Here is a 24,159-nt window from a genome sequence, read left to right on the forward strand (position 1 = left end):
ATAGGCAGATGCATAATGAGATTTTGTAGTTTCACCATAGCTGGAGGGTCGGAGTTTGCCTACCCCTCTTACGCTATATGGCCAACATTATACTAGTGACTTAACAGCGTACCTGTGCCCCAGTATAATGAGAGACATGCACTGTTAGAGGTCTCTGAGGTCCAGACTGAGCGCCGGTAGTATGGAACCTAACAAGTCCCACAGTAAATAGCTGTACCTGGGGGGGGTAATCATGCTATATGTGGACCGTAACCTTATTAATATGTATTATTATAATAAAGAGCTTCTGACCTTTTTCTAGCGAGATTAAGTGTGTGTGGGAAACTTTTGTTTCTTCTGGTTTTTGTTTTTGTTTTTTAATAGTGAAAATGTCTCCATGTTGCTTTGCGTTCCCTTCAGTCGCCATTAAAGTGGCACATGGAGCTTGTTGGCTCTGCATAAAAAGCCTTATTATATCATTGATTTTATGTGTACGATCATATCCAGAACGGAGTAAGATAAAGGTTCTATGGGAAACGGGCTAAAAGCTGCTGTGGAGCCTCTATTATGTATGTCTGTCTGAGCAGGGCTAACAATGGCATTGAATGCTTAAAGCTTTGAGGTCATCCCATCGTTAGCCATAGCTCTAAGGTGTTGATGGGCCTAAAAGAGTTCATGCCCACCAGCCGCTCCAACAGGCACATGCCGGAGCTTTGTGGTCACATGACCGCTTGGAAAGTTTTAAATTTTTTTAATTTCCATTGAGATATATTGGTAAGTGAATGCAGGATTTAGAAGAGCAGCAGGTAGCATTTAAAAGGTGGGTGACTGTATCGTCTTCCCTTCTACTTTAAGGCAGCTCATTCCTTTTAAATGGGCTGGCGGCACACCAAATCAAAATTGGACGTGAGCCTCTTTTTTTTTTTAATTGCAAAGCACCAAAATGCATCACATGGTGTAATTGTGAATAAGCTTTAAAAGGATTTCAGATCCCTGTTGAACTATTGTTCTGCCTACGTAGCCAGTGACATCTTCCTTAACAATGATTCATATGACGTTGTTCCACACGAATTAAAGGGCCCAAATCATGCCAGGAAAACATGCCCCAAACCATAACACTGCCCCCACCAGCTTGAAGGGTTGTACTCATGCATGTGGGGTGCATGCTTTCATGCTGTTCCCGCCAAATTCTCACTCTGCCATCTGCATGATGCAACTGGAAAGTGATTGATCGGACCACATGACTTTTTTCCAATGCTCGACTGTCCAATCCTTGTGTTCCTGTGCAAATTGGAGATGTTTTATCTTGTTAACTGCAGACAGCAAAGGTGTTTTCGAACAGGCCTTCGGCTTCCATATCCCATACGATAGTGTGATCCTAGTTCATTTTATTACTTCATTGCTGTGCTGTATGTGTATAGGCCAATGTAGTTGGATCTGTAGTTGCGTTAGAATTAATCAAAATTAATCGATTAAAAAAGATTTTGATTAATCGAACAGGAAAATTTGAATCATTACCAGCCCTTCTATCTATCTACCGTATTTCCCCGAAAATAAGACACTGTCTTATATTTTTTTTGGCTCAAAAAAAACACACTAGGTCTTATTTTCGGGGTAGGTCTTTTTTATTTTAGGTACATTTTTTAATGTACAATAATCCACACTTATTCATGTAGAAAAGTCTACATGTATTCATGTACAAAAATATGGTGATCAGGGGTGCCGTACCTAAGAGCCATTTGCTAACCAATCGCTGGCCAGAATGAGCGAAGCGCGCTTTCACTATGGATTCCTCACAGGCGGAGTGCATTTGGTATCACTCCACCTATGACAGGAGCCGGCGCTATAGAGGAAGCATCGGCTTATGCGGCTCTGCTCCCTCCATTGCCGCCTCGCTTCCTCTAGCGCCGGCTTTGTTGGCAACGCTGATTCTCTCCTGCCTCTCCAAGTTCCCCCTTATGCCACCACCGGCCCTGGGCATGGTCATAACTAGGTCTTATTTTCAGGGCAGGTCTTATATTTTAGCAATTCCCAAAAATAGTACTAGGTCTTATTTTCGGGATAGGTCTTATTTTCAGGGAAACAGGGTATCTATATAGATAGATATAGATATATATACACAGTGTATAACAAGCGTTATCACTACATGCTTTTAGCCAAGATAATGAAACCACTTTCACTGGGACACAACAGAGAGGTCTTAAAATGGCTCCTGCTGAATATAGCTTCCCTGCTCCAAGTGTGACAAGTCTACTGTCTCTGTACATGGGTGAATGACTCCTCTAAGAACATATAATTATCTCCCATAGAGGGAATACAGCTGTGCAGTCACTGTGAGGTTGAGATTATTTGTACCCGCTCCTTCTAAGTCAATAGATGAAATAACTTTTGTCGCTGCTCGAATTTCAGCCACCTTAACACTGCAATATCGATTTTCAACAGGCCTACCCTGTAACTGACGCTGCAGTTTTCTTTTTTTGCCCCTTATGATAAATATATTTTGGGCTTTATTTGTCTAAATCAAGGGTGGGCAACTCTGGCCCTCCTGCTGTTGTATAACTACATGTCCCATGAGGCATTGCAAGACTGACAGTTACAGGCATGACTTGAGAGGCATGTTGGGATTTGTAGTGAAAAGCTGGCGTGCTGAAGTTGCGCACCTCGAATCTTAATGGTAATATAGTTTGCCTAGCTATAAAGGTGCCCATACACCTTGCGATCATCGAACAAACATTTGCGTCCGATGTTTGAACCGTCGTACGCTTTTCGTACGGCGGACCCATCCTGCCCCGATCATTGCAAGGTTCAATTAGCGGTAGTTTAAAAAAAACACCTGGAAAAATCGCTGTAATCGTCCGCACGTATTTTCGTTTGCGCATGAGCAGTGTTAATCGTACAAATTTTGACATACGGAAACGCCAACAACCTTGCGAAAGTCATACGATCAATCGAAGCTTTCTAACCTGCTGGTTAGTCAAAAGTCTTACGATTGTACAGTATTTGCGCTTGTACGCTGCCCATCAACCTTACGAATATCGGACAAAAACGCAATCGCATACGGAAATCGGCCGATAATCGTAAGGTGTATGGGCCGCTTAATACTGGATGTGATTTCATTTCACAAACAGGAGAATCTGCACTGATCCAAAGGTGATTTTGAGTCGCGCTTACTTTCTGAAGATGAATATTTAAATAGCAGTAGATGTCTGTCTCCATCGGAAGTTATATTTAGATATCGTACACAGCTGTATTCTGCTAATGTCACAACAGCACCGCTCTATATCATTATTCTGTTTTCTTCACAAATCTACATTATTCATGGCAACCCGTGCCTCATGCTGAGTGGAATCAACGTGATCCCGCTTCTATATTTGTATTGTACTGAGTGCATTGACCTTCATTCATCCAACCTGCGTTTCTTATTTCTCATGCCTTGGTTTCAATGTTAATTCTTTTAAAGAGAAGCGAGGATTTTAGGGAAGTCTGTTCTAATACACTATATTTTGTTCTTGCCTTTGCTCCAATTAACAGTGCAAATCTACAAGAGGTCTATTTGCAAAAAAAGTAAATCAATCAAATAGCTATTCGTCCATTGAAACTGCATCTACATTTGTTTGCGTCAGTTAAAGAACATTCGAGCAGAAGAGAAGATAGCCAAAAAAAAAATACTTTGCCCCATTCACATAATGGTTGCTTAAAGAAGAACTCCAGGCAGTTACAAAATGAACCCTTGCAATGGGGCTACCCTGGCACTGCAGGGGTTGTACTCAGGGCTTGATTTACTCTCTCTGCTGCCCCAGTGCCAGGTTCCTCAATGCGCCCCCCAGGCTGCATACAAGTGATATCGCCGACATCATTTGTATAAAACAAGCAGCAAGTTCCCCGCTGTACATTTAGCCCTGCTTCCTCAAAGTTTGTCTACCCCGAGTTTGTCTACCCCGAGTTTAATTCAGAAAGAACATAAAGTGAATTGGGAAAATACTTCAATATGTCCACTAGATGGCGCTGAGTATCATAGGAAATAAATACATCTTGGTATGTTGGGAATACAACATAACAAATCTAGAGAATGTCGGAGGGAATCAGCACAATGTAAACATTTCTATTACATCCATAATACTCGGAGAACATTCAACCAGAAGAGAGAATAGCCTCAGAGCCCAGTCACACCATATCCAGTGCAGTTCTCGCCCAGAACGCACTGGATCGCATAGATCAAGCCGGCAGTGTTCTGGGGTGGGAGGGAGCGCGTCGGTGCCATTCATGTTAATGGCACTGCAGACATGCCCCCCCACTCGCAGTGCGATTGCCCACCCCGGAGCGCAAGGTACAGGAATTCCCTCTTGTAGTAGTGCATGCAACATTTTTTCAGATCGCACTGCACTGGAACGGAGGACATTCCTGTACCTCGCGTTCCAGTTTGGTTGTCCAAGTTATCTAGAGCTTGCTTGCCCATCCAGATGCACATGATGGCAAGTGATGGTCATGCCACTCTTGATGTTCCAGGACATTTGTGCCAAGAGGAAGCAAAGCTTTTTGCTCAATGACGGTAGATCTTTGGTCACATCAATGATCCTGCTCCAGCTGTGATCCATGACTTGACTTGTATCCGGCCTGGCCTGACCTGTAACCCTATACATCAACTCTTCTCTGTGTGGTCCTTGATTCTGGAATAACACCTTGATATGAACCAGTTTATATTCTAAATGTGTTGCCTGGTACAATTTCAGCTAGGTTCTCAACCTAGAGTAGTCTGTTGTCCTGTCATCCTACACCCATTGCAGTCATTGCTTGGGTGCTCCTGGTCTGTTTCTGCAGACACCTGAGCCAAAGTGTGCACCCAAAGACAGAATTCCCCTCCCTCAATACATACTGTATGTGTGCCACCTATGATGACCTTTCTAAACAGTCCATTCATTCTATATGCAATCAGGTATCCCTTCACACTACAAGGTTGTTGCAAATGTTGCTGCTTTAACAGCTCAAGCCTAAGGAACATGGAAATAATGTGTGACCGGATTCTACTCTTCAGGGAACCAATAGTACCAACGGTAGCAAAGAACTCACTCCTTGGCCTAGGTGGTCCATAGTTGCTGATAGCTTGCTCCAGTTACCTAGGACAGGTGTCACTGGGGAAGCCCCATGTACTTCAGAGGTCCACTGCATTTATGATGGAACCACATATATATTTTCTCAATTGTGACCTATTTATTAATTGAAATATGGCTTTTGCCAACCTCTCTTGCCCTTCCACTGCCCTGTCAGCTTCTCTACCATACTAAAAGCATCACACTCATCACCCTTTACCAGTACTCCCTTGACCCTACCCTGTTTATCATCTTGGCAGACAACAACACTGGCCTCACCAACTTCCTTCTATTTTATCCCTCCCCTGGCCTGTTAACTCTCTTGGACTCCCATGAACTCTACCATGGTGGTTAGGTCACTTCTATGTTGCCTCACCAAACCGGGGTGCTCAGATATGCAAATAGCAAACAGCTCCTAGAACTGGTGACTCTGACCCTCCCTCTCCTGCCCCTCACTGTTGGCCCATATCCTTGATAGGCTACCTTGCTTACCAAGAGTTTGGTGTGTGTGTGTGTGTGTGTGAAGGGTGATGCTCTCCATCATGGTAATGGACCAATAGTGAGATTCAGGAGGTAGCAGACCAGCCCTGGTGACTAATTTAATGAAACTAAAAAGCTCCCGGAGTTGTTTGCAATTAAAGTTACAATGGAAGTAAAGTCAACAGCGGGTCCCGAAGACTTTTCCCATTAAGTATACGTCTGCACATCATATTTGCACCTTATGGAAGCCTCACCTGCCAAAGAGACCCGTCCAATATTGCAACGGCCGCAATCTCCCTCTTTGTATCATCGCATCTGCTGACATTTTTGCCCAGCCGTCTTCTGGGTTCAGTGTCTTTGGCCATCGTGATTGCTCAACTTGGCATGCTGCACCTTCTGTATAAATGCACAAGAGTTAATTCATCCAGGCACCAAGGCATGCCAAGAATCTACACTGAGCTGGGCATGCTTGGCTCAGTGTATATCCAGAAGAAACATTACTGGCAGGCAGAAGTGAAGAAGAATCTCTTCTGGAATACAAGACTACCTGCCAGCAACATTTTTCAGTTCCACTTAAAGTGTCAATGCCGTGGTGGCAGATGGGACATGTAGTCATTGTTTGTAAATAATCTCAGACCTTAATGACCCAGCTGTCCGAGCACCTAATTCAAAGGATTACAACGTTCTGACAAAAGAAGCACCCCGTAATTCTACAATATATATTTCATATTTAATTTTATACCCTAAATATGGGTGTAACATAAAATATGGTTTGGACTTTATGAGGGGAACTCTGATGAGAAAGGGAGGACTCTGATGCAAAGGGGGGACTATGATGCAAAGGGGAGGGGCACGGATGAAGGGGGACTCTGATGTAAAGGAAGGGTTCCTTGTGTGTAGGGGGCACTCAGATGTAAAGGGTGACTTCGATTTGAGGTGTCTCTTGATGTAACGGTGGGGGCTCAGATGGGAGAGGGGGGCTACTAATATAAAGATGGGACTCTGTTGTGAAGGGGATCCTGATACGAAGAAGGGGACTGTGATGTGAAGGTGGGGCTCCTGATGTGGGGGACCCCATTTTGGACTTGGGTGCCTACAGATTCTGCATACTAAAAAAAGATGCCATGACAGAGAAAGGTTGAGAAACACTGAACGAGGCAGATGGTGCTAGGTTATCACAGTGGGGGGGGGGAAAAAAGGATACGTACACTTACACATAAAAGTGCACTTTAAAAGAAACAAAATCTCTGCAGCCTTGCTCTTCTGTAAGACTATAATATTTGGGTTACTTTCACATTTGCTGAAGATTTAAGTTTTTTCAATATGGCAGAGGATATTAAATAATAAAAAAAAAAAAAAAAATACTCATGCCCCGTGTGAGGATCGAACTCACGACCTTCAGATTATGAGACTGACGCGCTACCTACTGCGCTAACGAGGCACTGCATTGTAGGGTCTCCAATCCCCTATCAGTATGTTACAGACATACACACACACACATATTGCATCAATATGAACAGGTTGATTTTAACTGTAATGTTTGTCCTTCATTATAAATGAGATATAAATTCATTATAATCATATTAAACTCGTAAATATATGCAAGGTGACACATTTTCCTCTTTTAATACATTAAACTGAGCAGCCACATCAATAAATTCACATCCGTAGCTGTTTGATTGCTTTTTACGTGTACAGAGTTAGAAATAAGAATGATTTGTTATAAAATAAACGTTCGGAACAGACCGTCCGGATTAGGCAGTCCCTAAGAACAGCCACTAGATGGCGGCAGATCCTGGCTCAGCTCGCCTATGACGTCATGCAGCTGGTAACATTGTACCCGTACAGAGTGAGCGCAGAGTCTCGGAGATAGTCGCACGGCACTCGTTGGGTCTCAGGGCTGTCGGGGAGAATCGGGACGAGAAGATCGGGTAAGAGGAGAGAACTGGGGATCCCCCTCTGAACGATCGGCCGGTCTGTGAGCGGAGTCGGGGCTGAGGATGCCGTCAGAACGGCCTTTTAAACACAGGAGGAGCTTTGGTGAGTGCTGACATCTTAGGGTGGATTATATGTTGCTCATTGTTTTGTTGCTGCTTTCCAGTGGCCTTCTATTAAAGCTGGATCCATGTCTCCCTAGCCTGCAGCCATAGTCTTGCATTTCATCGCCTTGCTATTCTTCCATCTACAGTACAAAAAATAAATCGTACTAAAAAAAAAATATGAACATAAATGTCTTAGATCGTACATCCTTTATTATGTCAGTTGATTGACAGCTGGTTGGTTGCTATGGGCAACATCATCAGTCTCTATACATAAGACCCATTGTGGGAGCCTTATTGTCTACCGTCAGGAGATCTGACTCATGTTCTTCACTGGCCACTTCTTTGTTGTCATATTTGTCTTTGTGATCCAGACAAGACTTTGTGTTGTTTTTTATTGTGATGAAGGTTGGCCTCTGCTTTCTGGAGATCATGGCTTGGTAGAGAATATGGCTTGGGTTGTTGTTGGCTTGCTGGGACCAGCAGTGGTAGGAGACAGCTGCAGCGCTGAGTGATTGTTGATGAGTGTCACGAGTCCCTTGTTGTGTAAGCCTGATACACTTCTGCCTGTTCCAAAGTCTCCGATCCCTCACTAGAGATCAGGGGCTGGATATCAGTTGCTCAACAGGGCCGCCAAGGCAATGTCCATCCAGGAAAAAGCCGTGTGGGAGAAAAAAACCTGACCTGGCCTTGGTGCCCTGTAGAGAAGCTGTTCTCAACCTTTTTAACATGGAGGAACCCTTGAAATAACTTTCTGGTCTCATGGAACCCTTGATGATAATTTTTATATCTACAGCTCACTGTACATTAGAATGACGGTAACTGGGAAGAATGCTTCTTCCACTTGTGGTCATTAAGAAGACCCCCCCCTTTCCCATCACTGCCACCACCACCACCTTACAGGCAGTCAGTGGTTTCTTATCTGAGAGGCAGAAATTGCTCATTGCTCAAGGAACCCCTAGCCAGCTCTGGATGAACTTTATAGTTTCATGAAAGCATGGTTGAGAAAAAACTGCTGTAGAGACATCTCCAAATCGGGAGAACCAGTGTTGTGTAATTTCTGTTTTGTCACTGACCTTTTTTGTGTGGAAACCCTACTTCTCCCCAAGTAATCTGGAGCACTGAAGAGCAATACAGAAATCTAGACCTGTCTGAACTGGACCTTAAAGTCAACAGTCAGAAGATCACCATATTTTGAGTAGAGATCCAGCCCGGTCCGATACTGGCCTTACAAAGTACGGTCACCAGATCTCTGGACTTTGCTTAGCTTTGTTGACCAGGGAACAGCTGGACTGGGAAGCAAGGGGGTTGTTTACCCAACAAAATCCCCAAAAAGTCACAAGATCGCTGGACTCTGGTTAGGCTTGTTGACCAGGGAACAGCTGGACTGGGAAGCAAGGGGGTTGTTTACCCAACAAAATCCCCAAAAAGTCACAAGATCGCTGGACTCTGGTTAGGCTTGTTGACCAGGGAACAGCTGGACTGGGAAGCAAGGGGGTTGTTTACCCAACAAAATCCCCAAAAAGTCACAAGATCGCTGGACTCTGGTTAGGCTTGTTGACCAGGGAACAGCTGGACTGGGAAGCAAGGGGGTTGTTTACCCAACAAAATCCCCAAAAAGTCACAAGATGGCTGGACTTTGGTTAGCCTTGTTGACCAGCAAACGGCTGAACCCCGGAAGCAAGGCGGGTGTTTACTTAACAAAATATGCTGGGTTGGCGGCCCTGAGTTGGCGGATACTTCACCATTCAAACACTGATCAGAGCGAAATCTATAGTCAGTGACATATGGTGGGCATGAAAAAGCTATCAGACTTGTGATCCTAGCTGCACCCACCTTTCACCATGGTTCAACCTGCAGGCTCCTACATCACTACAGAAGCAGCGGTGTTGGGGTCGGAGGAAAGGACCATGGCATGCAGTGGGGGACACTGCCAGAACTGTCAAATGATGGAGGTTTTAGCACTGGAATGGAGGGAAGATAGGAGGCAAATGCTACCGTAGAGGTGACAATAATTCCTGTTCTAATGCAAGGAACTTTCATCCACAAAAACAGGGCCCTCCTTACCTTTTTCTCCGCCAGTGGGTGGCCAAGCTATCAGCCACTGAGCAGGCCTATGGGGATGTCCCTGCCCAGAAATATTCTGCATTGTTGGCAACTGCAACAATATTTGATGTCTATAACTGGATCATTAATCTTCAGTGTGAAAGGCCAGATGCCCCTTAGGACTGTGAGAGTCCTCTAACTAGACCAACCCTGTTATAGTCCACCATGGATTTACAGTGATAAGAGCATGTTCTTTCATCCACATAAATATGCTCCATTGCTGATGTTATGGAAATTCACTTGGTTCAACGCACAAATCCATGTCGCATTAAGCTGCGCCAAACACAAAGAATTTCCCCCGTTGTACTACGCTCCTTTATGCAAGGACTGGAAGTATTTCCTTCAGAGTCATGTAGAGTCAGGAGACAGATGTTGCTTGTTTGTTAATCCCATGCTAAGAGACCTGAGCGCAGGTATGTTTATTGTTTATACCTGCCCAACAGGAAGTGATGTCAGACAGGAAGGGGTGTCTCAAACAGCGAGACAGGAAGTGATGGCAAACCAACAGATGATTTCAACAACCAGCAAACCAGGAAGTGGGACAGACAGGAAGTGAACAGGAGCCAGCTAACAAAACACATGTAGTAGAACAATCACATGTAGTAGAACAATCTATGACCACCGGAGTGACTTTATCCAGCGTTGCTCAGTGATCAATGCCACATAACGTTAATAGGATTCTCATGCGCGCTCATTCACAGGGACAACGTTATATTATCTCAAGCGTGTTGATCAGGCACACCAGAGAGAACAAACGCACGTTCCTTTCATATACTGTGTTCCAAACAAATGTATCCACGCAAGCCAATAAATCCATGCATTGCACGGGGGGCCCCAGCCGGCGTCCATACATTCGCCAAGAAGACACTGCTCCGCCGCGCATAAGAAATCTCCTCCAAATGGATTAACCTCCCAGTGTCTATTTACCTGACACTGAGAGACTAATGACAAAATATTACAATACACTAAAAACACATCCTAGTAAAATTTCCACAACACTGATAACTGCAATACTATTTTACAGTGTCTATAATTGGATCACTAATCTTCAATGTGAAAGGCCCGAGGCCCTTTAGGACTTATAAGGTCTTCTACTCAGATTACCCCTGTTATGGTCCACTATGGATGTACATTGATAAGAGCATGCTCTTTCATCTACATAATCATGCTCTTTTGTTGGTAATTGCAATTATATTCTACAATGTCAAAGCCCTTTAGGACTTTGAAGGTCTTCTACTCAGAATATCTCTGTTATGGTCCAAAGTGGATGTATATTGATAAGAGCATGATCTTTTATCTACATAAATACGCTCCATTGCTGGTAACTGCAACGTCTATAATTGAATTACTAATTTTGAATGTGAAAGGCCCGAAGCCCTTTAGGACAGTGAAGGTCATCTACTCAGATTGTTGCTGTTATAGCCCACCATGCATTTACAGTGGCAAGAGCATGATCTTTCATCCACAGAAATATGCTCCATTGCTGATAACTGCAATACTATTTTACAGTGTCTAAAATTGGATTGCAAATTTTGAATGTGAAAGGCCCAAGGCCCTTTAGGACTTTGAAGGTCTTCTACTCAGATTACCCCTGTTATGGTCCACCATGGTACATTGATAAGAGCATGATCTTTCATCTACATAAATATGCTCCATTGCTGGTAATTGCAACTATATTCTACAATGTCTGTAATTGAATTACTAATCTTGAATGTGAAAGGCCCGAAGCCCTTTTAGGACTGTGAAGGTCATCTACTCAGATTGTTTCTGTTATATTGTTCGTAACCGCAACACTATTTTACAATGTCTATATTTGGATTGCTAAATTTGAATGTGAAAGGCCCAAGGCCCCTTAGGACTGTGAAGGTCTTCTACCCCTGTCCTAAATCACCATGGATTTAGAGCCAAGAGATTTCTGGATTATATAGAAAATGCAATATGTAATCCTATGTCCTCTATCACTGGGTACCGCATAGAAAACCAGCCCTGTCTAATCTTGTCCTCGTAATCCATCGTCACTGGGAATTTGGGAGGAAATCAGCACCATCTGATGATCTTCTGACCATCTGCTTCTACATAGGAGTGTGGAGTTGTCTTTGACTCGTTTTATTTTCTAACAAGAAAAATTGGAGATAATGATTGTTGTCCAGAGCAGTGTGATAAATATAGTGAAGGTCGGAATGTCTTCACCCAGCAGGTGATGGCTAATAGCAGGTGTCTCCATCACGTGATGTTTTTATTTCCTCGTCACATTGCTGTACTCTTGTATTTCCGGTGATTCATCATTCATGGAATCTGAAACTGTTAGATTAGTTCAGATTGGACGTGTGTGTGTTTTCAGTATTAGGAACCCAGTAAAAAATCATCCTGGCATGCCGTTCTCGATTTTCAGTGCTACCCAGCTATATGTCAGGGTCAATGTATGTAAATGGAGCAAGTGAGACTCTGGGCAATGCAGAAACTCTGGACTATGGTCCACCTAAAACTCCTATTTTTTTGTTTTTGGTAGGTGCTGGACAATTAAAGTATAAAGCCAAGAACAGAAATAAAATGTATTGCAATGTATCCATCTTAGATGTGCTGGCTGCATTGGTTTCCGTTTTTCAGGGTTGTTTTCTGATCATTTCCACCTGAGGATCCTGCCAGTAACACACTTCCTGTCTTAGGCCTCGTTCACACCAGTTACTGTGCGTTCCGGCCCGATTCTGGCTAGAACGCACTGCCTTGCATTGCGGCGGCTCACTTTTTTGTGATGGTGTGACTGAGCCCTTAGGGTGGCCATACACCTTGCAATCGTCGGAGGAAAATTTTCATCCGATTATCGAACAGTCGTACGATTTTCATACGGCGGTCCCATCCTGCCCCGACCATCGCACAGTTCAATTAGCGGTCTTCAGCAGAAATCACCTGGACGAATTTCGTTAATCGACCTCACGGATTTTGGTTTGCGCATCAGCAGTGTTAATCGCAATCGACTTTCGCAGGTTTGGTGGCGTTTCCGTACGTCAAAATTCGTACGGAAATGCCACCAACCTTGCGAAAATTGTACGATCGACCGAAGTTTTCTGGCATGCTGGAAAGACGAACGTTGTACGATTGTACAGTATTTGCGGTTGTACACTCCCCGTGAACCTTACGAATATCGGATGAAAACGCGATCGTAATAGAAAATCGGCAGATATTGGTAAGGTGTATGGGCACCTTTAGGCTAGGTTCAGACCTGAGCGGCACCCGGGACGTGCAATCGTGTGCTGATGCACACAGCGGTTGCCGTGCGGCCGCATTGGTTTCACTGGGGTTGCATCCACGTGGCAATCGCTAAAAAAAGGTACAAGTACCTTTTTTTTGCGACGTACAGCTTTTTTGAGTGTTCAATTGCACAGGTGGAATCGTGGCGTGAAACCACGCGATCTGCCCGCCACGACTGGGGCGGCATTGGGGCAGCAGAGAGTAAATCTGGCCCTGCACATATACAGGCATATTTTACGCTGCCTGGCCATACACCGATATTTGCACCCAAGCCCTTGCGGGTACTTCAAAGAAGCTTGGATAGAAGGAATGGTAGCAGCTGGCTTGCAGGGGGTAGTGGCTTTACTGTGCCTGGAACGTGACATCTGCTCAACTTGACTCTCATAGTAACACAAATGGGCCCCCTTGTAGGTTGGGGTCCTGGTGTAGTAGCACGGTCTGCAGAGACAACACCTCTGTCCTTGGTGAACCTTTGTTAGAAGCGTGAACAAGTCAACTCCTGCAGAAAAATAAATCCATCCATCTTGATTTTCTTGGTAAAACTAGGACACTGAGATCTGGTCATGGGTTACTCATTTACAGACTGCATAGCTGGCTGCGCTCGTACACGTCCTGTGTGGTTATCAGGAACCTGTTATGAGGCCCCATATACAAATCCGGAGTTCTGTCATTTCAAAGGTGCAGGGTCAGGACTTCATGTGGGGTCTGGAATCTTCATATCTCCACGACATAGTGTAGGACATATTAGGAGGAACCAGGGAAGGCAACATTTAAGCAGATTAAGTTCATTTCCAGGCAGGGGTGACCCCGGATACACCCCATTGAGGTCAGAGAGTTGTGTAAGCCCTTGTTGAAGACGTGTGATGTCGGTTAGCAGTCTGTCCCTGATTTTGAAGTAGACACTTTGGCAGTTCTATTTCTGCCCCCGTAGTCCGTGTAGCAGTGATACCGCATTCAGGGTTTTTCTTAGAACATTGCAGTGTTTACACCTGAATTATACACGGAGAACGTGGCCCCAATCCAGGGCATGTCCTTCCTCCAGCAAAAACATGACGCCCTTCCTCCACTCACAGGCTATTTTAATCTATGACTCTCCTCACTTGTTTGTTAAACACGAGCCGTTCCATATGTTATCATGTCACTCCAGCCAAAACACTTTTTATTCAGTTATGGATACAGCGTGGAAGGGTCAGATCCTTAGACAAGATTGCTGGGAAGATTCTCCCACACTTCCTGTCCCTGTGCCGGTCACCGAGACAGGAAGTGAGGAAAAATCCCCAGCGGGGGACACATAATCAATGGTTTGCAGAGGTTTTGCTTGTCCTGCTCTATTAAAGGAGAAGGGAGGGATTGCAGAGGTCTGTTGTGCGGGGGATAGCAGGATGTTATTAAAGGTGCTTACAGCTGAATGCCATGAAAAAAGAGAAAAAAATACAAGTTTTGTTGTGAATGAGAGAGGAGGGGTTGGTATGCAATATGTTCTTATCTGCTCCATTCACGGATGCCTTGTATTCTTGTTGAAAAAATATAAGGCTTTTTGTGAATGGGCAAGGAGCGAGAAGGGGGGGTGGGGCTATGCAGCATGATCAATCCCTTCTTACATTCACAGAATGCTGTGTATTCTTATATATATAAAAAAATACAAGGCTTTTTGTGAATGGACAGGGAGAGAGGAGGGGTGGGTATGTGACATGGTCTCACCTGCTCCATTCATAGAACACCTTGTATTTTTATATTAAAAAATACACACTTTTTTGTGAATGGGAGAGGAGAGGTTGATATGCAACATGATCTCACCTCTTACATTCACAGAACACCTTGTATTCTTGTAGAACATATACATGGATTTTTGTGGATGGGAGAGGAGGGGTGGGTATGTGACATGATCTCACCTGCTCCATTCACAGGATGCCTTGTATTCCTGTATAAAAAATAAGCAGGTTTTTGTGAATGGGCGAGGAGAGAGAAGGATGCGGCTATGCAACATGATCTCACCTGCTCCATTCACCGAACGCCTTGTGTTCTTGTATATAGAAAAAAATACAAGGCTTTTTGTGAATGGATAAGGAGAGAGGAGAGGTGGGTATGTGACATAATCTCACCTCCTCTATTCACAGAACGCCTTGTGTTCTTGTATATAGAAAAAAATACAAGGCTCTTTGTGAATGGACAAGGAGAGAGGAGCGGTGGGTATGTGACATAATCTCACCTCCTCCATTCACAGAACGCCTTGTATTCTTGTAGAAAATATACAAGGCTTTTTGTGAATGAGTGAGGAGAGAGAAGGGATGGGTATGTGTCATGGTCCCCCCCTTCTCTATTCACAGAATGCCTTGTATTAAAAAAATACAAGGCGTTTTGTGGAGGTGTGGCTATGCAACATGATGTCACCTCCTTCATTCACAGATGTCACCTCCTTCATTCTTGTAGAAAAAAAAGTACAAGGCTTTCTGTGAACTGGCGAGGAGAGAGGGCGGGGGGCAGCTATGCAACATGATCTCACCTGATCCATTCACAGAATGCCCTGTATTCTTGTATTAAAAATACTAGGCCTTCTGTGAATGGGCGAGGAGAGAGGAAGGACGGGCATACTACTGGAACCCTTCACTGTCGCAGCTTTTCATCCAGTGCTTTTCCTTGTAGTTATTCCTTTTCACCACTAGATGTTCCCAGTCTTCTAGATTTAAATGACCTACATCATCATACAACCTGGAAGACTGAGGACATCATGTGAGTGCAACTTGTCATTGACCCTAAAGAGGATGGGTCTACGGCATCCTGCACACATATATAATGATGCAGAGAGTGACACCATCACATCCTCTTTGCCACTTCAGCTACTGAATCTGGTTTGGTTGGCATTGTCTGTTCCTCAGAGTGAATTACAAAACAATAATGAATATGATGCCGTTGCAAGCCTAAGCCTGCAGGCTAATTTATATTGAAGTCACGCTGACTTATTTTCACCTATTACTGTAAGATGCAAACTCAGCAGGTGGGGCGTCTTGCTTTCTTTGATGGGTTTTTCATGAAAATGTGATGAGAGATGGAAAAAAAATCTGTAGAATATGTCTTCAGCGATGTTACTTAAAGGAGAATTCCACCCAGACATTTTGTGTGGCTCCATTTGGCTATGTTATGTGGTCGGGGATGAGGTGAGGAAGCAAAAATCTAAAGCATAGGTGCAGTTTTCTAATAAAAAGTCTATGTGTCTTTAAAGTATTCTAGCAAGAGGTTCAACATGATGAGCAGACAGCTGGCATTTTCAGAAGGAGGGGCCAGCAATGGCGGCCTCCATTTTCAGTGCTTGACAGGTTTCCTTTAAAGGAAGACTATCATGGTTTGGGGCCAATATTATTTTTAAGTTGATCAGTTGTTACAGTGATATTTGTTTCCCTCCAGCGTAACTTGAATATGCATCACCCCGGCAAGTGGGCCTTTAACGCTGGCTGTATGCATATGTGCACCCGCTGAGCGTGGACTCCCAACGCAGTGACCGAGCTGCCACTGACAGCTCCCGGTCACTATTTATGACCAGGAACTGCTTGGACAGGCCGCTGATCATGTGACCACTTTGACAGCCAATCACAGTGATCACATGGTGCAGGAGCCCGCCTCTGGTTCCCACTGTTAAGATTCCCTTAAAGGGCCACCAGGTGGGAATGGGTTAAAGCCCAAATCCAGGTTAGGTAACCTTTGTATGCATATCTTTTTTCCAAGTGTCTTTGATCTGCTTGGGTGCAGAGGCGACCCCCGGCTGGGAGTCCCTCAGTGCAGCTCCCGGGTGCCACCCACTGGGATGTCATCATTCATGTGCCTGACATCACTACTCATGTGCCTGACATCATTAAGCATGTGCATGACATCATTTCGCATGCACCTATCGACGTCACACGCGCTTAAATATGGTGGCCATCTCGGGGATGAGGATAAGGTATGCCGCTGGGTCCCCTCCTCTCTTGTGCAGCTCTTGGTCCATGACCAAGTGCCCGACTGTCAGTCATTTTGGTGTCACCCCCTCTGATGGTGTCACCCGGTGCAGGCTGCACCCCCCTTGTGACTTCACTGCTTGGGTGATGTCACAGGTCTACTTCCTTCCCTTCTTCCTCGTGTTGGTCCTGAATGCTGCAGAGAATGTTCTTAAGAGAGAAAGTTCTCCCTCAGGTCCACTCCTCTGCTCAGTGGGCGGGTACAATAGGCAGCCTATTGGTATTGCAATTTGAAATAGCCAATAGCTGGGGGGCTATTGCTCCCCATGGTTTACATTCAGCTGCTGACCGCGGAATCTAGTTACCAGCAAAATGTAAACATCTTGCGGCAGGGGGACTACAGTTATCCGGCATCTACCAATCCCCATGGGTGCCGCATAACTGGGAGTTTACTGTATATTTCAAGTAGAACCAGCTATTGTGCACTATACCGGCCTTTGTTTATTTAGAGAGAAGAACAAATGTATATGTTTAGTGAACGTTCCAGTTAGCAATGAGGATCTTTTACATTTGCATGCATAGTGGTTTTTTTATGCTTCGCCACTTGTACAGTTGCCAATGTTTGTCTTTCTTCTTTTAGCTGAAAGATGCGCAGAAGTTCGTCAGATCCGCGAACAACATCCTAATAAAATCCCTGTAAGTAAAAGAAACATATTAAAGAGACCCTGTGTCTATTTTTAAATGCCAAAATCAAGCCTGTGGAAGGAACCACAGCAAGCAGCAGGGGATCTAACACTCCCGAATCTGTAGCTCTAGTAGTCAGCAGTTATTGGTGGCGTGGACGGCAGGAAGGGTAGATGTTAACATCTGCCGCCCACACCACTAATAACTGCTGACTACAAGTACCACACTAACACATATAGGAGTATGAGAACCCCTGCTGCTTGCTGTGGTTCTTTCTGCCGGAGCCTACATGACTACAGGACACAGTAGTGACATAGAAATTGGAGGGGAGAAACAGTTCCGGAACACGACACAATCGCGATCAAAACGCAATGCACTGCGTTCCAGATCTGGTCCAGAAAATGGTATGAATATCGCCTTAAGCCCGCCACACACTTTGCAGTCTGATTGTACAATCTTCTTTAGATCTACCAACCACTATTTAATACAAGGACCTGCCTGATTGGCTACACATTGATTGGGTAGCTTAGCTACGTTGTCCTTTTACAGTTTACAGAGATTGTATGGTGACGCTTAGACAGTTCTCATCAGTGAAAGATTTCCCCTCTGTTCCTATTCTGATGACAAATATAACATTGTGGATTTCCCATTGTTTTCAGACCCAGTGACAATGGTCACCAGAATCAATAGACAGGGCAAACCTCCCAGTGTGGACACAGATAAAAATGTCCTATTTGTCCACCAGAGATGGGGAATCCATCAACAATAAGTGCATTGGGATGAACACTAGGGAATAGACACAAACGGTCTGCCCTGAGGTTCAGAGACAAGAGGCGCCTCGGTCTGCTCCCTCTGAGCTGCACGCAGTATACAAGTGTAATTACCACTTTCAGGAAATAATGGTTTGCTGGCTGAACGGGAAATGTGCAGAATGATGTCACCCCAAATACATCCAGCCACAGCGATAGTGACACAGCCGGCTCCTCTCTCTTTTCTAGGTCATCATTGAGCGATATAAAGGGGAAAAACAACTTCCTGTGTTGGACAAAACCAAATTCCTGGTCCCGGATCATGTAAATATGAGCGAGCTGGTGAAAATCATCAGGTAACCACAACACATTCACTCTATCAGGGATTCTTCACCTGTTTTCATGATGGCACCCTTTGAAAGTATGCAAAATCTGAATGTACCCCTGTCTGAAATGTAAAAACTGACATGGCCCCTGAGATAAGGGTCTGGCCCCGTACCAGACTCTCATCGCAGACAGGTGTCTAGTAAGAATTTTAAGAGGGGACCCTTATGCAAAAACACAAAAAAGGGGGGTTTCCCCTTCACATCAGAGCCCCCCTTTCACATCAGAATTACCCCCTCCATGTCAGAATCCCCCCGCCCTCACATCATAGCCCCCCTTTACAAGCTCTTAAAGTGGACCTGAACTCAGAAAATGACGATTTTCTACGTTTATAGGGAACATTTTAAAATATGAATTGTGCCAAAGCAGAACCCCAGCAAATATATCTGTGTCTGAAATTCCTCCTGACAAATAGCAGTGCACTTCTAGTATGTGAGGGGGGCCTAGAGCCTCACAGCTGTATATCTGAAGTGTGAGATCTCCGGCACTACTGCCCCTGACTGCTAGTCTGCCCAGGTTCGGAGTAAGATTTGGTGGTGACACTACTGTGCTTCTCACTGTTCTCCTTGCTGGAGGAACTCGCATGAGGAAGCAAGGTCCTGCCTCTTCCAAGATGGCCATCTTCAGAGACACAGCCCCAAACAGCCCTTACTTGTGGTAACTAAGCAATGGGGCAAAAAATCCGCCGGAGGAAAATCCCACCATCCCACTGGTGATTAGTGAATTGCTGTTTGCCTGCCTTTTTTTTGGGCACAACTTCCAGAATTCAGGTCCTCTTTAAGGGAACTCTTCATGCGAGAAGTATGAAGGATGCTGCTGTTGACCACCTTCTGAAAATGCTAGCTGCTTTGCTGTCATGCTGGAAGCACTGGCTTTAGTAATAAGTCATTGACCTCAAATTAATTTTCAGAAGACCAATGGCAATGGCTGCTGTATATTTCTTTTATGACAGGTGCACTTTAATCAATTAAGTGCCAAAAGCCACTTTCACATTTCAGCTATTAGATCTGCAACAGCTGTATTACCTAGGATATAGGAAGGATACAGAGATTTTTTTGGAACAGGCTAAGCTTCCCTTATGGTACTAGTATCTCCTACAAATTATTTAAAGCTGAAGTTTAAATTTCACTTTTATTGTCAAAATGTTCTATGTATTTTAAATAGGGCTGTTACTGATTAAAATTTTCGTGTTCGATTAATCACATTTTTAAAAATCGATTAATTTTGATTAATTATAACGCACATACAAAGCCAACTACATTGGCCTATACACATACAGCACAGCAATGAAGTAATAAAATGAGCTAGGATCACACTAATCCAGCACGTTATTAATCTCACGTGCCCCACTCAATATGGCCGCCGCTTGAGTGGGGCAACTCAGAATAAGAACGTGCTGGATTAGTGTGATCCTAGTTCATTTTATTACTTCATTGCTGTGCTGTATGTGTATAGGCCAAAGCCTTGGCTGGCACTCGTGCAGAAAGTTTCTTGGGCAAACTCACCGGCCCAAGTGGCTTCGTCGGCTAACGAAGGGAAGGGGGGAGGAGTCCGGTGACGCCACGGACATCGACGTCACCAGACTCCTCCCCCTTCCCTTCAATAGCCGACAGAGCCACTTGGGGACATCTACGTCACCGGACTCCTCCCCCCTTCCCTTCGTTAGCCAACGGAGCCACTTGGGGGAAGGGGGAGGAGTCTGGTGACGTCGATGTCCGTGACGGTCACCGGATCTCTGACGGGACTCCCGGAAGCCGGCGGAGAGGAGTATTTTCATTAGCGATCAAAAAGATTAACGATTAATCGAGAAATTAATCGTTAATTTGCACAGCCCTAATTTTAAAGTCACTAACGAGGAAAAAAAAATGCTTTACCTGTAATAATCTTGTTACTACAGATCTAGTGTTATGTTTCCATGGTGATACCAGGTTATTTACAAACGATAGTGCGTTTTAGTTTTTTTTTTATATTGTGGGTGTCTTTTTCTTTTATTCGTTACACTGTTAAAAAAAAAAAACAAGCAAACAAAAAATATGAAAACCTCCTCCTATACATATTTCTATAAGCTGTACAACAGGTAAATGTCCCTGTTGTATACAGGAGGAAGAAGCTAATTAGTGTGAGATAGTGATAGCAAGGGGTTAAATAGAAAATACTTTTTTTTTTGATCCTTTGTTTTTGGCAGCTTGTACAATGTATTTTTTTTTTTAATATATTTTAACAAGCATTGGCAGTATTCACAGGAGCATTGCTACACAGGTCCAGGACCTTGTAATGAGCAAGAGAGATCAGATTATACACACTGGGGACAGAACAAAGAGGTATACTGAGACCACTGCAGCCGGGACAGATCCCGACATTACTGTCGAGATCCACCCAGCTGCGTGATGGACAGCTGGCTCTGCCTATCCACTCAGTGCTGGAGGATCGGAGGGGGGGGGGGATCCCTGCAGGGAGCGGTGAGTGACAGTCACAGCTCTCTGCAGGGTTAGGATCGAGCAGTGAGCGAGCGACGGTATGTGTTCTCTCACTTCCTGATCTATTGAGCCGACAGTTTCATTGTCACACGTTGGCTAGAACTGAGAGGATGAGTGAAAATCACTCCCCTCATAGTTCTCCTTTAATGCCTGCTGTCGCACAATGCACCTAGCATGCGGTACTGTGCACTAGGTGCATTGTGTTGCCCTTTATTAGAATGGCACCTCAACGCACCTCCCGGTAGCCATGCATTGCAGCACAACACCCGTTACTGGAACACCGTGCGTTGCGGCGCAGTGGGGAAAAAGTAGTGCATGTGCTGCTTTTACTCATGCAATGCAACACATCGTTTTGTGCTCCTGCATGCAGCTTTGCAATGCACTGCCACCTGTAGGTGCATTGGGGTGCCGTTGAAATGAATGGCAATGCAGTGCACCTACTGCACGCTCGGTGCGTTGTGCGATACCATGCGCATGGTAACATGCAATTCCCGCAATGCTCTGTTGTGAATGGACCCTTAGAGAAATGTTTGTGTTCTTTTAAAACTGTATTCTGACTTACTCTCTCCCTGACCTAGACGTCGACTGCAGCTGAATCCAACCCAAGCTTTCTTCCTGTTGGTGAACCAAAGGAGCATGGTTAGCGTCTCCACCGCCATCTTGGACATCTATGAGCAGGAGAAGGATGAGGATGGCTTCCTCTACATGGTGTACGCATCCCAGGAAACCTTCGGCTAATGCACATGTCCGACATCTCGGTGTGTGTGCGCATTTACACTCGTGCTGATATGAGCATGTATGTGAAGCTGTGCGCACTGGCGTCAATGTTTGCACACATTTTCTCCTGTAGTCCAGCAAACACTCGCCGTTACTTCAATACTGTTGCACAGACATTCCACATGCCTTGGCACGACTACGTGTCTGAATCATTATTCACCCACAAACACTCATTCCTACATACACCTCCAGTATCATATCACAATTATCTTCTACACAATCAATGTAACGCTGTTGCATACAAATGATATGTATCGCCCTCCACCGTAGACCGCAGGGTCAATAAGAACAATAAGTAGGCCTCATCTATGTTTAAAACATTTGTGTTGGGCAGGACAACCAATCAGATTTTCTTATTTTCGCACCTGTCCCGGCATCATAAATGAAGGAATATGGTTGCTATGGGCAACACTGATGATTCACCTTTCATATTGAGGCCTGCTGCCTTACTTAAAGTGTATGTCCAGCCTTAACGTTTTTCTTTCGTTTTGGATAGAGTGGGAAAGAAATGCAACCCCTGTCGGCATCTAGCTGCTATCTGGGACTTTGTTAGAGAAATTTCCCCTCACTAACGGTCTGTGACAACAGTTTCACTAGACAGGAAGTGAGGTAAAATCTGCAACAGAGGCCCAAGCAGCAATAAAATGCTGACTGGTTTTGGCCCGCCTCTAATTTACTAATAAAACATGTTTTTGTTGCTGTTGGAGATTTCCCCTCACTTCCTTTCTGGTAAAACCATTGTCACTAGACAGGAAGTGAGGTCAAATATGCAACAGAGGCTCAAGCAGCAATAAAAAGCTGACAGGGGTTCTGGCCCTCCAATATTTCACTAATAAAAAGCATTTTTATTTTTGGTTGTGTTGCTGTTGCAGATGTGACCCCACTTCCTGTCTGGGCACAGTGGTTTCGCCAGACAGGAAGTGAGCGAAAACCTACAACAGAGACACAGACAAAAGCTGCCATGGGTTCTAGCTCTCCCCTATTTCACCAATTAATTTTTTTTTACTATTGTCTGTGTCAGTTATGAAGATTTTCTCACTTCCTGTTTGGGGAAACCATTGTCACTAGGCAGGAAGCAAGTGAAAATTTGCAATAAAGATTTCTAGCTCTCACCTATTTTATTAATAAAAACATTTGTATTTTTGTCTCTATTGCAGATTTACCCTCACTTCCTGTCTGGTGAAACCATGTCCCAAGATGGGAAGTGAGCAAGATCCAGACAGCAAAAAAAAAAAGCTGACAGGGAAGTTTTAGCCATCCCCTATTTTACTAACAAAAAGCATTTTCGTTGTTGGAGATTTCCTCAGGACAGGAAGTGAGGGGAAATTTCTCTAACAGAGCCCTGGATAGCCATAAAGACTTGACAGGGTTTTGGCTGGGCATACACTTAAAGCATTGCAACCACAATCAATCAAAATTCACTTTACTGAAGTCAGACAAGTACAAAATGGCTCCTCAATTGTTGCTATGGCAACTGCCAATTATACTGCACAATTTGCACCCTGCTTTGTTTTGCTTTTCAATATGTTGGCGAATATAACAAACGCCACCCTCGCACTCTCCGGCCTTTTTGGTATTATCGGCTTGTGTATTTGTCCCCACATCCACTTGTCTTGTCAATTTCCAATCCGAGGGCCTTACACACATTCACTTCACGTTTTCCCGCCACTTCTGACATATCAGAACCCTAGAAGCCACCAGCGAAACTGGCGTCTTTAAACTGGAATTCGCCGCAGGTTCTGAAACGCTCGCAAAGCGTCGTCGATCACTTTCTGCCAATCGGTGTGAACGCTCCACTGCCAGGAGGCCTTTGACGTTTTTACCAACACGCTGAGAGAAACATTTTCCAGCAATACGTTCGATTTGGAACTCATTCAGGTTTACGCACCTTTTGCATGTGGTTGTTTTTATTATTTTATTTTTAATTGGCCGCTCGCTGGCCCAATCGATTTTTCGGTTTGCGTGGTAAAAGTTGGAAGACAAACCTTATAAGGGGCAAATTTTAATGGTTTTGTACAAGTTCAGAACCGCAACTTGTTATATTTGTTTTTTTTTTTTGCTTGTTCTGTATGAATTTTATGTCGCGTTTTTAACTTTTTTTTGCGATTCTTACAGGTTATTGTACATTTACTAAAATGTGTGTATCTATAACCCGGCACCCCTCTCAAAATCTACAAAATGTATAAAAAAAAAATCTATGTGTATAAATGCTGATGTGT

General features: G+C 44.3%; 1 protein-coding gene and 1 non-coding gene across 2 annotated transcripts; one reads left to right on the forward strand and one right to left on the reverse strand.

Moving 5' to 3' along the window:
- Nucleotides 1–6,914: 6,914 nt before the first annotated feature.
- Nucleotides 6,915–6,987, reverse strand: TRNAM-CAU. Its single transcript has one exon. It is a non-coding gene; the product is annotated as a tRNA-Met (tRNA).
- Nucleotides 6,988–7,486: 499 nt separating this feature from the next.
- Nucleotides 7,487–22,017, forward strand: MAP1LC3A (microtubule associated protein 1 light chain 3 alpha). Its single transcript, XM_018556177.1, has 4 exons — nt 7,487–7,586; nt 17,510–17,565; nt 18,552–18,658; nt 21,742–22,017. Exons 1-4 carry the CDS (start codon nt 7,547–7,549, stop codon nt 21,899–21,901), a joined length of 363 nt encoding a protein of 120 aa, XP_018411679.1. The 5' UTR covers nt 7,487–7,546; the 3' UTR covers nt 21,902–22,017.
- The last annotated feature ends 2,142 nt before the right edge of the window (nt 22,018–24,159 follow it).

The sequence above is a fragment of the Nanorana parkeri genome, unplaced genomic scaffold, assembly GCF_000935625.1.
Source record: "Nanorana parkeri isolate BGI_ZX_2015 unplaced genomic scaffold, ASM93562v1 scaffold227, whole genome shotgun sequence".
Classification (NCBI taxonomy): domain Eukaryota; kingdom Metazoa; phylum Chordata; class Amphibia; order Anura; family Dicroglossidae; genus Nanorana; species Nanorana parkeri.

Bases quoted from the DNA above. Each gene is read 5' to 3' on its own strand.
- MAP1LC3A (XM_018556177.1), top strand. From the start codon at position 7,547: ATGCCGTCAGAACGGCCTTTTAAACACAGGAGGAGCTTTG. The intron at 7,587-17,509 runs GTGAGTGCTGAC...TTCTTCTTTTAG, and splicing joins TAAACACAGGAGGAGCTTTG to CTGAAAGATGCGCAGAAGTT. The intron at 17,566-18,551 runs GTAAGTAAAAGA...TCTCTTTTCTAG, and splicing joins AACATCCTAATAAAATCCCT to GTCATCATTGAGCGATATAA.